The sequence below is a fragment of the Olea europaea genome, unplaced genomic scaffold (genome assembly GCF_002742605.1).
Source record: "Olea europaea var. sylvestris unplaced genomic scaffold, O_europaea_v1 scaffold437, whole genome shotgun sequence".
NCBI lineage: Eukaryota > Viridiplantae > Streptophyta > Magnoliopsida > Lamiales > Oleaceae > Olea > Olea europaea.
In genome coordinates this window covers 335,054-349,369 of record NW_019262676.1, presented here as the reverse complement: position 1 = coordinate 349,369, position 14,316 = coordinate 335,054, and the positions used below count along the sequence as shown (strand labels likewise).

At 33.6% G+C, this 14,316-nt stretch overlaps 1 protein-coding gene and 1 pseudogene across 1 annotated transcript; both read right to left on the bottom strand.

Annotated features, from left to right (window-relative positions):
• Positions 1 to 1,302: 1,302 nt before the first annotated feature.
• LOC111387892 (DCN1-like protein 1) lies at positions 1,303 to 8,416 on the bottom strand. The gene is made up of 11 exons (XM_023012494.1): positions 8,193 to 8,416; positions 7,909 to 7,970; positions 6,482 to 6,618; positions 5,425 to 5,483; positions 4,944 to 4,967; positions 4,181 to 4,263; positions 4,019 to 4,083; positions 3,629 to 3,678; positions 2,762 to 2,863; positions 1,954 to 2,013; positions 1,303 to 1,679 (listed from the first exon to the last, which is right to left on the bottom strand). Exons 1-11 carry the CDS (start codon positions 8,193 to 8,195, stop codon positions 1,545 to 1,547), a joined length of 780 nt encoding a protein of 259 aa, XP_022868262.1. The 5' UTR covers positions 8,196 to 8,416; the 3' UTR covers positions 1,303 to 1,544.
• A 3,211-nt stretch (positions 8,417 to 11,627) lies between these two features.
• Positions 11,628 to 14,316, bottom strand: part of LOC111387915 — a 7,557-nt pseudogene continuing 4,868 nt past the window's right edge.

Genomic DNA, 14,316 nt, shown 5'->3' with positions numbered 1-14,316 from the left:
CCTGATGATTAGACGCAATACCCAAAAGTTATTCATATTGCCCAAATTAGCAGCTAACGTATTGATTGATTTCGTGGATAGGGACAATTTAGAATCCTCCCATAATTAAAAGAAACCGAAAAACATACACATCTTCGTTTATGATCAATATGTTAAAATTAAAATTTTCAATGAATAAAAGTGAGAGAAGAGAATGTTTGATGTACATGCATTGATGCCATCAATTCCAAATTGGTAAAACTTCCCTTTTAATTAGGAAACTCGAAGAAGTTATCTTCTTGGTACATTTCAAGACATAAATGTAAGCAAATCACAAACTTGGTTGCGTAGTTGTAAGACGCACATGGGGTCTCAACAGTTAATGTAAGTGTGAAAGCACTTTAATGAGCGAAATTTGACACTTTAAAAGAGCCCATCTTTTTTCATGCAAATACTGAATTGAGAGTGCTATATTTTTAGTTTATTGGCAAAAGCTTTAGAGGAATTTGAGAATTTTCAATTTCTTGAAAATAATGAGAAAAAAGGGTCATTTTAAAAGGCTCATGCACCTCCATGGCTGATAGATCAAAAAAATTAAAAAAATATAAGTTCCACCCACAAATTGAAGAACATAACAAAGTTGAGTATGTTAGTGAAGTGTTGACTGTGTTGTGCAAAAATCCAATGGTAAAAATTGAATATGTTAGAAAATATAAGTTCCATTCATTGCATAACTCCTTTTTCCTTTTTGCATCATCCTTGTTTTGGCGTCTAAGAACATCTCCAAGAGACCATCTATCTATAAAAGCATCTTATGTATAATAAAGAACATCTTTAAATTTAGAGAGTAAATTTTTTATATACTTCAATATTACTTTCTATCTTAACTTATTATTTTGTTTTTCCAATGAACATTTATTGATTTCTCTCCATCTCTTATTTAACATAATACTTTTATATGTTACTCGCCAATAAATTCAAATTTGATTTGAATAATTTAAACTGTGGATTATTGAAGCTTGTAAATTATTAAATGCAATCCTTGTTAATTAAGAATAAAGAGTGAATTCTCTTTTTATTTTAAAAAGTTAAAATAGAAAGTCTACTGAAACTTCTTTTTTAAGATCGGCTCTCTGAAATAGAAAGTGTTTTGCACTTAGAGAAATGTTCTAGCTAGTTGGGCGAAAAAGGGAGGGAAAAAACTTGAACATTAATTTTAAACTATTTTCTTTACACATTCTAATTTCTAAAGATGACATATTTTAATACTGTGATTATGATTTCTTGGCAGTTTTTGCAATCGATATTTCCATACAAACTATATTTCACAACAAACAAGCTGCATTCATTCTTTATTCAAATTATAAATAAAATATCTGAACAATTGCTTCTAACAGAATGGACCATAAAATAGTCAAACGACAAGAAATACGAATGTATAGTTCCAAATGAACTAGAGTATTTTACAAGCGATTGCTTCTTGTCCTATTTTCTTTTCGAATTTCAACCTTTAATGATCGACTTGTAGGCAAAGACCAGCATTTGCTACATACCTGAGCAACCCATTAATGCTTGAAGCTCCAATCACTTGATTTTCCCTTGTGAATTATGCCATTTTCGTTCAAGTAGTCAACAAATTCGTCAATAAGATATGGCCAAGCACCTTCAGGATCATAGTTTGATAAAGTAGGATCAATGGTCTGCATTTACACAAAAGAACGTATCTGTCATGAACAGCGATTAGATAATCCTGGCAGATCTTGGTAACCAAAAATAAAATCATGTGGAGTTGAGATCCAATATCAAATTCGTCTTCTTAATGCACCCTCATGGGTGATCAAACAAAATTCAGGAGTCGTGCAAAAAGAACAGAGACGATGTAAAATTTTGGGTGGTGGGAATAAAACGCCAGAGAGAGCATGTTCCAGTCCCAAACAAATATTGTATTCATTCATTTCAGGCATCTTAATTTACCCTTGCAAACTCCAGTAGCTGGGACCAGGTGTCCCGAGATATTGCTTTGTTATGGTGCTCCTGAATCCAAAAATCCAAGGAGGAGAAAAATGTCAAAAGTGAGCCATAAGATTACAAATGAACACAAAAAACAAAAAGTAATATTCCCATGATTCTTCATAAATAATTCATGCTTTGGGCATGCTCAAGCATATGAAATTACATCAAACCACATTAGAGAGAGATTCAATACCACGCTCTTACCAGAGGAAAATAGTTAAAGAGTGTTAAAAGATAATGTTGAGAAACAAGGCAGCAATTAACCACACTGATTTTAGTTTATTTATCTTTTTGTGGGTGAGGAAGCAAATTAACTACATTAACTGCTAATTCCCTTAGTCAGTATTTTTTTTTAGGAAAACCTTGAATGATACAAAGTCCACTCAGAATCCTCTCTATGTACACTTCTTCCATTTATTATCCATTTTCCTACCAAAAACCAAACAACTGCGCTTTTACAAAACAGTAAGACGACCGGCAATGGAGTATTTGTTTGGATACCAATATCTGAAATCGCAAATTTTGAGCTAATAAGACTAAATTACATCAGTTGAATTAACGCTCCATTACTTCTTACAGTTCAATTTATTCAACAGGACAATGGCAGATTGAATGGTACAAATGATGAGAGGTGGAATTTTTGCATGGTAGAATGGAGACAGACAAGGTATGAAATAATTGTTTTTTAAGACATTAATATTTTTTTATACATGTACAGAAAATGAAAGATAGGATTTGAGGGAAAGGATCCAAATGCAGTTTGTTATACCTGTAAGAACTGGCACCAATAATCAACTAATGGCCACTGCTTTTCTGCAAATAGCAACTGCCACATCCCAATTGCTGTATCCAATGCTAAAGACTTCTGACCCTGAAATCAGGATAAAAAATCGGCAACCTGAATGCATACTAATTATCAACTGGTAGAATGCAAGTTAAAAGCAATCTGACTCACCCACAAGACGATATTTTAGAAGCCTGGTAGAGGGTAAAAAGACAGAAAGCAAAGGCTTAGAGTATTTAACTGCACATTGCTTCTCCTTTGTGGGGAATAGAGATTTTACTTAATATTTGACTGCTTAGAGAACATATAGTGCCTATGGTTTTCTATTTCGTGCCAACAATATTTAGTTACAGTGGGATGTTAATATATGAGATGGTATCAACTGAAGATTGGATAAAAATATTTTTCAAAAATTCAAAATTTAGTTATTAATATTCAAGTAAAAAAACCTGCTCAGATGTAAAAGAAATCTCACAAATTTCAAGGTATTTGATGCAAAAATTTGAATTCAGAAATAGATTCTATTTCTTTTTTTATAATGATACAATTTACTCTAGTTTGTTGAGCTCCCAAGTTATCAAAAAGTACATTACTGAAAAATTATTACTTGAAAGGCAGCATTTTAAGAGAAGGTGACTTCATACTATCATGAAGCCACAAATTCTGTTTTGTTGCTTTCCAGGCATATCAGATTCAAAGGATTTGATGCATTCCACAGCTTCCCGACCCATCCCAATTTTTTTTTTAATAAAAAATAGCAAAATAATTTCAGAGAGAACATTTATGGTTTAATCCAAGTTGATGATTTCAACTAAAGGGGGCAAAATTCAAATAATCAAACCAACACATTACCTTCTCTTTTGCCCAGCCAAAAGCAAAGTTATATATCTCTCGGAACTTTTCTGGACAGAATAAATCAAGTAGATAGCTTAATAATAGGAAAAAAAAATTAAAAGTCTGCAATGTATTTTAGGGACAGTTAATGCCAACTAGATCAACTAATAATTGCCACAAAGTTTGAAATATGAAAAAGATCTCTACTTAAATAACCCACTTTCGCCATAATTTTGTCTTCAAATGATAACAATGAGGAAGCACAAGGAGATGGCAGTAATCATTAAGCATACTACATCATCAGTGCAAAAGTACTGTGTGCAAATCCAAAGATTAAATGTAGTGATGCAATCAAGAAAGAGAATAGCTTCTTTGATTAAGAACTGAGAATTCCATGTCATCACATACGACTGTCTTTAAGCTCGGAACGCATAAATGGTATTCTTTCCCTGAACTTCTCCAGTGAATCTATCCTGCAATTAAAGATATAAACGCCAATGAAATCATTGACAAAAGCTCCAACTCGGGCTTACCAACAAAACAAACATGATAGACTTCACTAATATTTACCCAAGAGACTGTAATCCACCAATGAATTCCTGCTTCGAAAATTCACACATAGTAGCAGCCTTCATATGCCATGAGACCACCAACTGCATGTTAAACAAATCAAATGTCAACTAAGATCACATAAAAACAATTAACATGTTCATAAATGTTAAAAATTTACATCAACATAAAAGTCATTCTTCAAGCTATACCAGCTCCAAAAATTAATATTTCCTTTAAAATTAAAAGCAGTAAATATGACCATCATGACATCCGCACTACAATGAATCTCCAGAAGTAGATGCAATCAAAAGCAAAGCTCGAAACTGCTAGCAAAACTATTTAATAGAGCATTCCATCATTTCATTGAATGTAATTCCAAGTCATGTTTATTAATTTCCAGTTCTTTTTCGCTGGTGGTCATTGGTATTTAATTTCTAGTACCCTATCATATGAACACGGCTTGAAGGGTTTTTGCCTCATGAATTGATCCAGCATATTCAGTAGCATATTTCAATGGAATGACATAGTTATATTTACAAATTATATATTTACATTGTATTTAGGACACTTTGTTGGTCGAAATTGGGTTTTACATCTGGTGGTAGAAAAAGGAAAAAAATATGAAACAATTTATCATATGATAAGTGGAAAATTAAAAAAAATATATAAAACAAATCTAACCAGAATGTTAATCCTTGATAACATAATTCCATTCAATCCTACATAATCAAGACATTTAGGCAATACTACTAATTTAGAGTACAGAATACAAATGCCATACCATGACTATATCCTGAGGGTCCACCTGCCAAGAAAATGAAGGTATTATGTTATTCAAACAATAGTAATCAGTTAGAGATATGCGCCCCCCCCCCCCCCCCCCCCCCTCTTTTCATATCATATGTTGAACGCCTAACGTTTAAAAATTATTCTAAACTTCCAAGTTAATATTCTTAAATGAAAATCGTTTGTCACCTGTATTTGGGGTAAAAAAAAATTTATCTTGAATTGCCTCTTTTTTTCCATCTTCAAAGAGGACAAAAGGATTTCACCTCCCCCAACCCAAAAATAATGATAATAAAAAAAAAAAATGAGGTTCAAATTCAAGCTAGGCTTTGGCCTTCGGTTGGAGACTTATTTAAAAGACTACAAGCATTACTCGAATAACTTTGTTGGTGTCTCATGGATAAACTATGATACATGATACCCAATGAGAAACAAAATTATTTGATTATGCATGCGACAATACTTATCAAATCTACCTGAAGATCATTGCACAGGTAACTGATTCCATCAGCCAAAATCATATCAGCATGTGAATCTGTAATTGATGAAAGCTTATGTAAGATTTGACTATTAGAAAACAAATAATGCTCTGCACACTCAATTTTGGATATGGGGGTGCTCTCAGATCTCATGAATGAGAAGCCAAATTAATAAGACTAGAAAATAGTGAAGCCCAGTTTCATTTGTTTAGTACACGAAAAAAATACATTGGCTGAATGTTCACTGCCATCCAAAAGTTTACTACAAGAAATTCTCAAAATTTTTCATGTTACTATTTGATCACTGTATAAAATCACATTTTTGTTAGAGCATTCTCACAACAGTTTTCGAGACTTAATGCACATCAACATAACTTAAAATTCAGCAATTGATGCTAGATGCTTAGAACTTTAAATGGAGCTACAAGAAAGCAAGAATCAACAGGAAACTGACATTTACAGAGAACAAAAAGACTATATTGTCTCTGACAACATTCAAATATCCCCTATATTCTCCAGCTTTAGTTTTCATCACTCTGAGAGTGAATTAGCATTGTCATTCCAAAGTGGAAAAAGGAACATCCTATAACAAAACCAACCTGGCCCATTAATGTAATTTTAAATCATGCGCAACTTGTCAAGTATTATGATCTTGGCTGGCACTAACATATGAGACAATCTCAAATAAGAAATGAATCCGAGTACATTATTATTATTATTTTTATCTCATTACTACCACTCCGATCTTCATCCTATGTTTGAACCGAAAGAAAACCACTCATTTACTAATGATTACTTGGGGAATTCATAGTAAAGAAAGTTGTTACAGAATAGATACTATGAAAACTGTGTTGCGCCAATATGATAAAAGAGGTTGGAATACTAGGAAATGAGTAGTTGATGAAGAGAATATAGAGGATTACTGGTCTAGACTATGTTTGATAGATAGATAGTTACTGCATGGTTCTCAGGAAACAAATGAACATGGTAAATAGAAAGACAACTTTGTGTAGGCATACAAGAGTTGAACACATATCAAGACACAGGAAATTGCCTTTGTATCTATTGTACAGTTCTTCCAAACGCCTCGTGTCAGCAAAAGATTTGATATGCGGCTGGCTGTAAAATACATCAAATGCTCCTTCAAGATGCCAATCAGTAGCTTTCAAAGCCTGAATAGCGATTTTTTCACTGCATCCAAAAAAAAGAACAAGTAAAGCTACATAATAAGCGGACTCCACATAGTGGCACTTGAACAATCAACAAGATTATGAACCTTAGAAAAAGAAAACAAGAAAGGCTGATGGCATTCTCAAAGGAAGCTTGATATCCGTTGAAAAAGAGTAAGGCTATTTAGCACCACTATACTAGATGGCACTAAGTGACATTAAGGCCCTGTTTTGAGATTTTAATTTGAGTCAAAGTCAAACAATCAATATTAACCACATCTTTGGATCCCACAACTTTTCAACCATATATTTCAAAAATTTCTATCAAAATCTACTAAAAATCTAATTTTAATCCCCACCAAACAACCTCTAAATGAAATGCATAATCAAATGAATCACATAATTCTACATTTAATTTATATCACACAGTGTCACCTACACTTGTGTTGTAGCACCAGTGGTGCTAAATAACATTTTTTAAAAATTAACCCAACTTCTTAATTGATCATGTGGATAAGCATGTGCACCTAACGTGCATGCAAAATTACTCCTTGCTACACCAGCATGCAGCCAAAGCATTGCAGATATATAAGCTGAACTAAAAATTTATACATCTTGCTCCATATAATTATATTATAAATAGGCAACAGCTTCGTGAACATCAGCCTCGAAATTTTATCAAAATTTAAGAACTTCTCAGAACCATAAATATCATGCCATGAAACTTCCAATCATCAAGGTTTCATCACATATATGTAAGCTTTCTGGTATGTATATAAAGACTCTCAAACTAGCATCACAAGGCACAATCAAACAAACAAGAAAAAATGGAAAGGACAAGGCAGAAATCTCAAAAAGAATTCATTATACTAATTTAAAGAGCCCAAGAGAATAAAATGGAGACCGCATGTTTACAGAGTATATATACTTATTCACGAATGATTTATAATCAGATAAATTAAGTGAGCAAGTGAAAAAGAGTAATCCTTAAGATCTGTAACGAGAATAGCTAACATGAGCATCAAAAGCACTCACAACTACTTCTTGCCAGTAAGTCTACACTCACGAAAAGTCAAGCAATCCCCTTGCAGAAGGTGTATACAATTGTATTCACCTCAAAACTGCACAAAATATTTCAGCCCAATGCAATTTTACAGCAGACGCAAGAATAGAACATTTAAGAACCGCGTAACAAGGTCAGAGACTAAACACTGATGTGTAGAAGTAGTTACCAGCTCAAAACGAAGTCTCTATCTGATAACAATCAGTAAAAAAATTAAGCCTCAAAGTACAGTTTGATTCAGTAATATACCTTGCCCCCGTAACCGTCGTGAATTGCTGCACTTTGTCCCGTTGCCCTCTACCCAATTTGTTCTGTCAAGCAAACAACACCTCATCATAATCGATTTTATTACCATAAAAATTACAAAATATCTGCTATTGTTTCAGCTTAATTTTTGCCAACGAAGCATCCAATAATAGTATAAATTAGTTTCTTAGAGGAAATTTTCGAACTTTATCACTTCTTTATTCAATTAAGAACTGAAATAAAATAAAATAAAAATCGCCAGGGTAGCTAAAAATACTTCTACTCACCATTTTGAGCAGCGGTACCAAACGCTAATAACCGAGATTTTGATCGAATCGTTAAGAGGAATTCTACAGAGAGACAATTAGTGCGGAGAATCGTTGCAATTTCTCTCTTTCTCACCTGGTCCGCCGTCGGATTCTTCGTTCTTTTCTTTTCTTTTCTTTCTTTCCTTCCTTTTCACTGGTTGCGCAATCACTACACGCTCACCCCATACCTCACAAACCACGGTAAAATGTTCCCTTTTTAGAAAATTACATCTGAAGTCCCCAACCTATACCAAGAGGAGCATTTAGGTCCCAGCCTATAAAATGATGAATATGAATCCCGAAGTTTCACTTTTGTAGCACTTAGGTTATCAATTGATAGGATAATTGGTAGACCGCCCCCTAAAGTGGGAGAAATTACCTTGGTAACAGATGGGACGGAAAAAACATTGGTTGGGACTCGTACAATCCAGTTCTATGTTTAGCGTTCGCATTGTACAGTTGGAGGATGAAGTATGCTAGCATCTTTATTATGACATGTTTGATTATACTTCAAAGTAAGAACTTACTTGTAAGTAATTCACTTTGCCAAACATGCTCTAGTGGTTTACTTTTTATATGCAAAGCGTCTGAATCCTAATCATCTCAATAGTTAAAATGAGATATGTTATGTGTTTAAAAGGTTGAACCCCAACTTTAAGGGTCCCCCACCGCCTCTGCCCTGGAGTATCGTGAGGGAGGTAAATCGCAGGTTATGTCTTCAAGGATACAGGATGGAAGGCTGCTTGTACACTTGTACTTACCCAAAAGCCAAATCCATATTTCAGGATTCGAACCCTTGACGCAGCAGCCTCAAGTAAAGCTGGATTTCTCCACCCCATTTTACCATTTAGAGGACGAAGTAGGCCTGTATCTGTCCTAATAAATTCTATGTAGATCATATTTGATTATGCTTAAAAGTAAGTCAAACTTCTAAGTTATTTACTTTGCCAGACATGATTTTCAACTTTTATTTTTGGACATTGTATAACTTTTTATATGCACATGCCTGATTATCTTATTAGTGAAGGAGATCGATATTATAAGATACGGAGGGTGTTTGATACCCATTTTTATTAAAAAATGAATTTTAAAATAATAGATTAATGAAAAATATGTGGACGAAAAATAAGGACAAGTTTTTTTTTTATTTACGTGTAATACTATTTTAATGAAGATTGTGTGGTTAAAAAATAAAGAGAAAATATATTTTGATAAAAATGAGAATCGAACGGGGCACAATGATAGCTCCCTGAATTGTATTTATCCGAGTCGAGAAAAATTTTCTACTTGACGTCCATTTCATTGGGAATAGGCTTTGCTTCTTATTGTTTGTTTGTAGCTATTTTTTTCTTATAAGTCTCTATTTCTTGGAATGTGTTGATTCATCCTTACTCTTTGCCCAGCTCGCAGTGGAAATTGCCAACAAGAACATTGGTCTCCAGGAAGAATATCATTTCTGAGACGAGAAGCTACTGATTTTATGAAGAATGCTGTTTCCAAAGGTTAATGAGAGATTTTTCTATTTGACCTATCACTATTCCTTTTTTATTGAAAGGTCTATATTACCCTTAATGAAATGATTTTTTCTATATTGCAACATATATCCTAATTTTTTAATATTTTATCTTCTATTTTGAATATTTGAATATAAATCCATTTTATGATCTAATAAATAAGAATAATATGCAACATATATTTCTAATTAAAATACTATATTTTTCAAATAGTAAATTTATATTTTCTAATTGAGAAATAATATTTTTTATTTTTTCTAACATTCTTTCTAATAGATTATATAATCCTTCAATTGTATATCCTGACATTTATTCATACAAATAATCCTCAATTAATCCATACGATTCTTTAAGATCTTAAAAAGATTCATTCTAATTTTAGCAAAAAATTAATAGTTTTACCTTAGGTTTGATCTGGACTTTTATTCTTAGAATCGAGTGACCTTCAAGCTCTGAATTTGTAAACTACTTCCTTCAACGGCCTCCTGCCTTCATGGAATTGTTACTATTTCAATTACTTGCTCTCACTGTATCAACTTCTAAAGAATAAAATTCTAGATTTTTGTTAAAGAAAAACTTTCTTTTTACTAAAATAAGAAGGAAACTTTTTATTAGATGCTTCAAGAATCTATGAGAATAAAGATTTAGAAACTCATATTGATATCAAAATATTTGAGTTTTATTTCTATTTATAAAATACTTCTATTTAGTACAAAGGAATTTTCAGAAAAAACTGGTTTTTCAAGTTGGGAATGGTTTTAAGAGTAACTATTGCTTACAACTCGAGATTTCAAGATAGGATGAGATGATCTCTATCTATGACAATGTTTCTATTTATAAAAGTTTGAGAGACTCTATTACATCATTGAGTACATCGGCAAAGGTACACTTGCCTCTCTATTATTTCCTCATTGGGTCTATATCTTCACATGCTGCTTCAACTTTTTATTCAAAGAACATCTTTTTATATTATTGATCTTTTTCTTCAATGTCTTCACATGCAGCTGTATTATTGTTCTCCATACACCTTTGTCAAATGTGCTCTATTATTGTCCTTTTCCTTTATTTCTTCACATGCAATAGAGGCACTCCCTTAGCTAGCAAGATTCTTTTATAGTGGTAGAACATCCTGAAAATTGATGTATATTGAATCTTGTAATATAGTCCTTTAAAATTTCTGCTTTTCCATATCCTTCATTGGATATCGAAACGGTCACAATTTTATTAAAAATAAAATAAAATTATTTAGGGACCGAAACGGGTCCTTTTCACTTTTTAACAAGAGCCTAGCTCGTGGCTCGTTAAAAACGAGCCGCGAGCGGCTTGTTTCCTTTGCGAGTTGAGCGGGCTTGGCTCACCTACCAAATCAGCCCGCTCGGCTCGCGCTCGGGCTCATGTTTTTACGAGCCTAAGCCGCTCACGAGCTCTGTTTTCGCGAGCCGACAAGCTGCTCGGCTCATTTACCACCCCCATCTCTATGGCTCTAATACCAATAAGGGGGGACTACTTAGAACGAACAAAAATCAAATAAATCAAATTAAAGTATTAATCAAATAAATCAGACAAAAACTATCAAATTTCAACCAATATTTAATTTTAAGGATTAAAATAGAGAATTTCTATATTATAGTATATTATTATGTAATATTCAAATGGAGGGCATTTTTGGTATGTAAATTGACCGAGGGTCATTTTGGAAAAGTGATCATTTTCTAAAGGCTTCATGTATTTCCCAAGGTTAATCATGAGATATAGTTTCCTTGGATCCACGTAGAAAGGTACTCTATGTGCCCGACTTTTCATGCCTTTCCATGCTTTGTTTAAGTAGCATGCGATTCGATCTTCCGTACCAAATATGATACTATAGTAAGGGGAAAAAGGTTCTCCACTTGCACGGTAATTGAAGGTGGCCATTAAACAATCAATTCATAAATAATAATGAATCAAATTTACATTTAAAATTTTGAGGCAATAAAAATCCGTGTAATAGGTAAAAGGGTACAATTTTTGGAAAAATAAGATAGCAAGATAATAGCCACTACTACGAAGCATTGCCTAAGGATGCATACACCAGGGCCTTATCTGTGAACTAGTTTAGTGACCTTCTGGATTCCAATTCCACGACAAATATGATGGATCTCCGAGTTGCCTGGGACAGAACACGTAATGTCACATATCAGCAGCATATAAGAGCACACAAATGAGGACTTGACTAACCAATGAAACATGGGGAAAGGAAGAGATGCTTTGATAAAGCTACTGGAGCAGGTTAGAAAATTATACCTTGGCCTTACTAGATAAATAATTACGAAAACCATGGCGAGGAAGAAGCACAATCCACCCACAGTGAGATGTACAATACCAAGAAAGTCATTCTTCCCTCCAAGCCAGCTAGTGGTAGAAAGAACAAGTTTCTTCTTGCCATCGAAACTGTATGTGTTATAATTGTTTTCCAATGTCACACTGATGACATCATCAACCTAAAGATCCATCTCAATTTTCCCATACAATTTCCTGAAAGTTGGAAGAGCTGCAGTTCGCATCCAAACAATAAGGTCTTCCTGCTCACTCAACTGTAACATGAAATGATATTCATTGATGATTGATGGAAATTAGTCTAATCAAATAAAACTTAATAAATTTAATGAAAGGTTTTCTAGTTCTCAGTTTTCACAGCGTAAGCTTGATCTTTCAACACGTTACTTTAAAGACGTTAATGACGAGTGTTGTTTTAGACTCAATTGGTTTAACATAGAATTCCCAAAGTTGTCTTTGTTCTATTTGCATATAACAATCAAGCACACATGATAGTAGAAGCAAGGTATTTGTATGGAAACAGAATGTGAGTTATGCCATAATGCTGAGTATAAATCATACGTTCTTCCAATGCTTAGGTTCAAAAATTTATTTAAGTCCCCAATCTTGGGATTGCAAACTGCAGTGGATTGTGAATATCATAATAGGAATTAACATTTTGATCAGAAATACATCAATTTAAAATTGATCCACCAAGCAATTATGCTTCTTGCAACCCACAGAAATCCGTCCCATTTTGATAGAATTTTAGTTTCATACACTCAATTAAAATCCAAATATGACGTTAATTTTCATACTTCAAGAATCTTGTGAGTAAACATGGCTAGAGGCTTGCTGGTTTCAATGGATCAAGACGTGCACCACCTATAAGAGTATTATTCTGAAAGTTCTTTGGGTAGACGTCTTTGCCAAATTTGCGATCCCTATCACTCTTCCATGAGATTTTTTCTTGTTTATGACCAAATGCTGGTTGTTGTGGGTGAAGTCATAAATATCATCGAACAGACTCTAGGCTACAAGACCACAAGGAACAACTTCAGGCTTACATGAACTTGTATCATCCTTACTTCCTGGGCTTCTCAACTGCTGATCACTTCGACTCTTCACGTACCTGAAAGCGAGTTAACATCAAACCATAAAATTTTTAAATGAAAAGTATGAAATATAATCGCCTAATGATGCCCATCAAGATTATCCTCAAGCAGTAAAGAAAGATGTTAAAAGGCAACTATGAAAAATATAAAAGAAAACCAAAGATAATTTGTAATCATTTTTCCTTTTTTTTTTTTTTTTTGGGGGGGGTTGGGGGGTTAAATGTGGCATTAATTTGTAATCTTAGGGAATAAATAAGGTTACATGCACTTGAAGAAAATGTATCAGGAAAATATATGATGCAAATTCATGAATTATTAGGTGTCCATTTATATTCCCATGTCTCTAGAGTTATCCATGTGGTCCTATAAATAGAGGTCATTCTTGTAGTCTCATAGTAAGAAGAAAAAAAAGAAGAAAACATTATTGAGTGTGCTGTAACAACTCAAAAATTATCAATAAAAATTCAAGTTTTTCTTCAACACTTCGTTTCCGCACTAACAAATTTGGTATCAGAGCCATAACTTGTGATTGCATTTTTTCATGGCTTTCATACAAACAGCTTCGTTGTTTACATATTCTTCCAGTCAAGTCCCAATCTTCGAAGGCGAGCATTATGAATACTGGAGCATCCAAATGCAAACTTTCTTCATCTCCTTAGATCTTTGGGATGTCATTGACGATGAGGAGTACGAAGAACCATCCGAAGACAATGAAGATTACGAAAAATTGCAAAAAGAATTTAAAAGAAAAGATGCAATGGCTCTCCGCTATATTCAACAAGGAGTCGGGAAATCAATTTTCCCTCGTATCTTTGGTGTTAAAAAAGCCAAAGATGCTTGGGAAATATTGATGCAAGAATTTCAAGGAACGGAGAAAACGATCGCCTTGAAACTTCAATCCTTATGGAGAGACTTTGATAATCTCCAAATGGAAGAACGAGAATCGGTTCGTGTTTTTTCTTCACGAGTAGCCGAGACAGTAAATCAAATCAAAAGCTGTGGTGACACAATTACAGATAAAAGAGTCGTGGAGAAAATGTTAAGATGCCTTCCTCCAAAGTTTGACCATGTTGCAGCCGCAATTGAAGAATCGAAAGACTTGTCCAAAATGACCATTTATGAGTTAACCGGGTCACTTCTTGCCCATGAGCAAAGGATCAATCGTTCGAGTAACCAATC

What these genes read in the sequence shown, in the direction of transcription:
- LOC111387892 (XM_023012494.1), bottom strand. An exon ending in ACGACGGTTACGGGGGCAAG is followed by an intron (nt 6,619 to 7,908) that starts GTATATTACTGA and finishes TTTTGGATGCAG; the next exon opens with TGAAAAAATCGCTATTCAGG. An exon ending in ACTGTACAATAGATACAAAG is followed by an intron (nt 5,484 to 6,481) that starts GCAATTTCCTGT and finishes CATCAATTACAG; the next exon opens with ATTCACATGCTGATATGATT.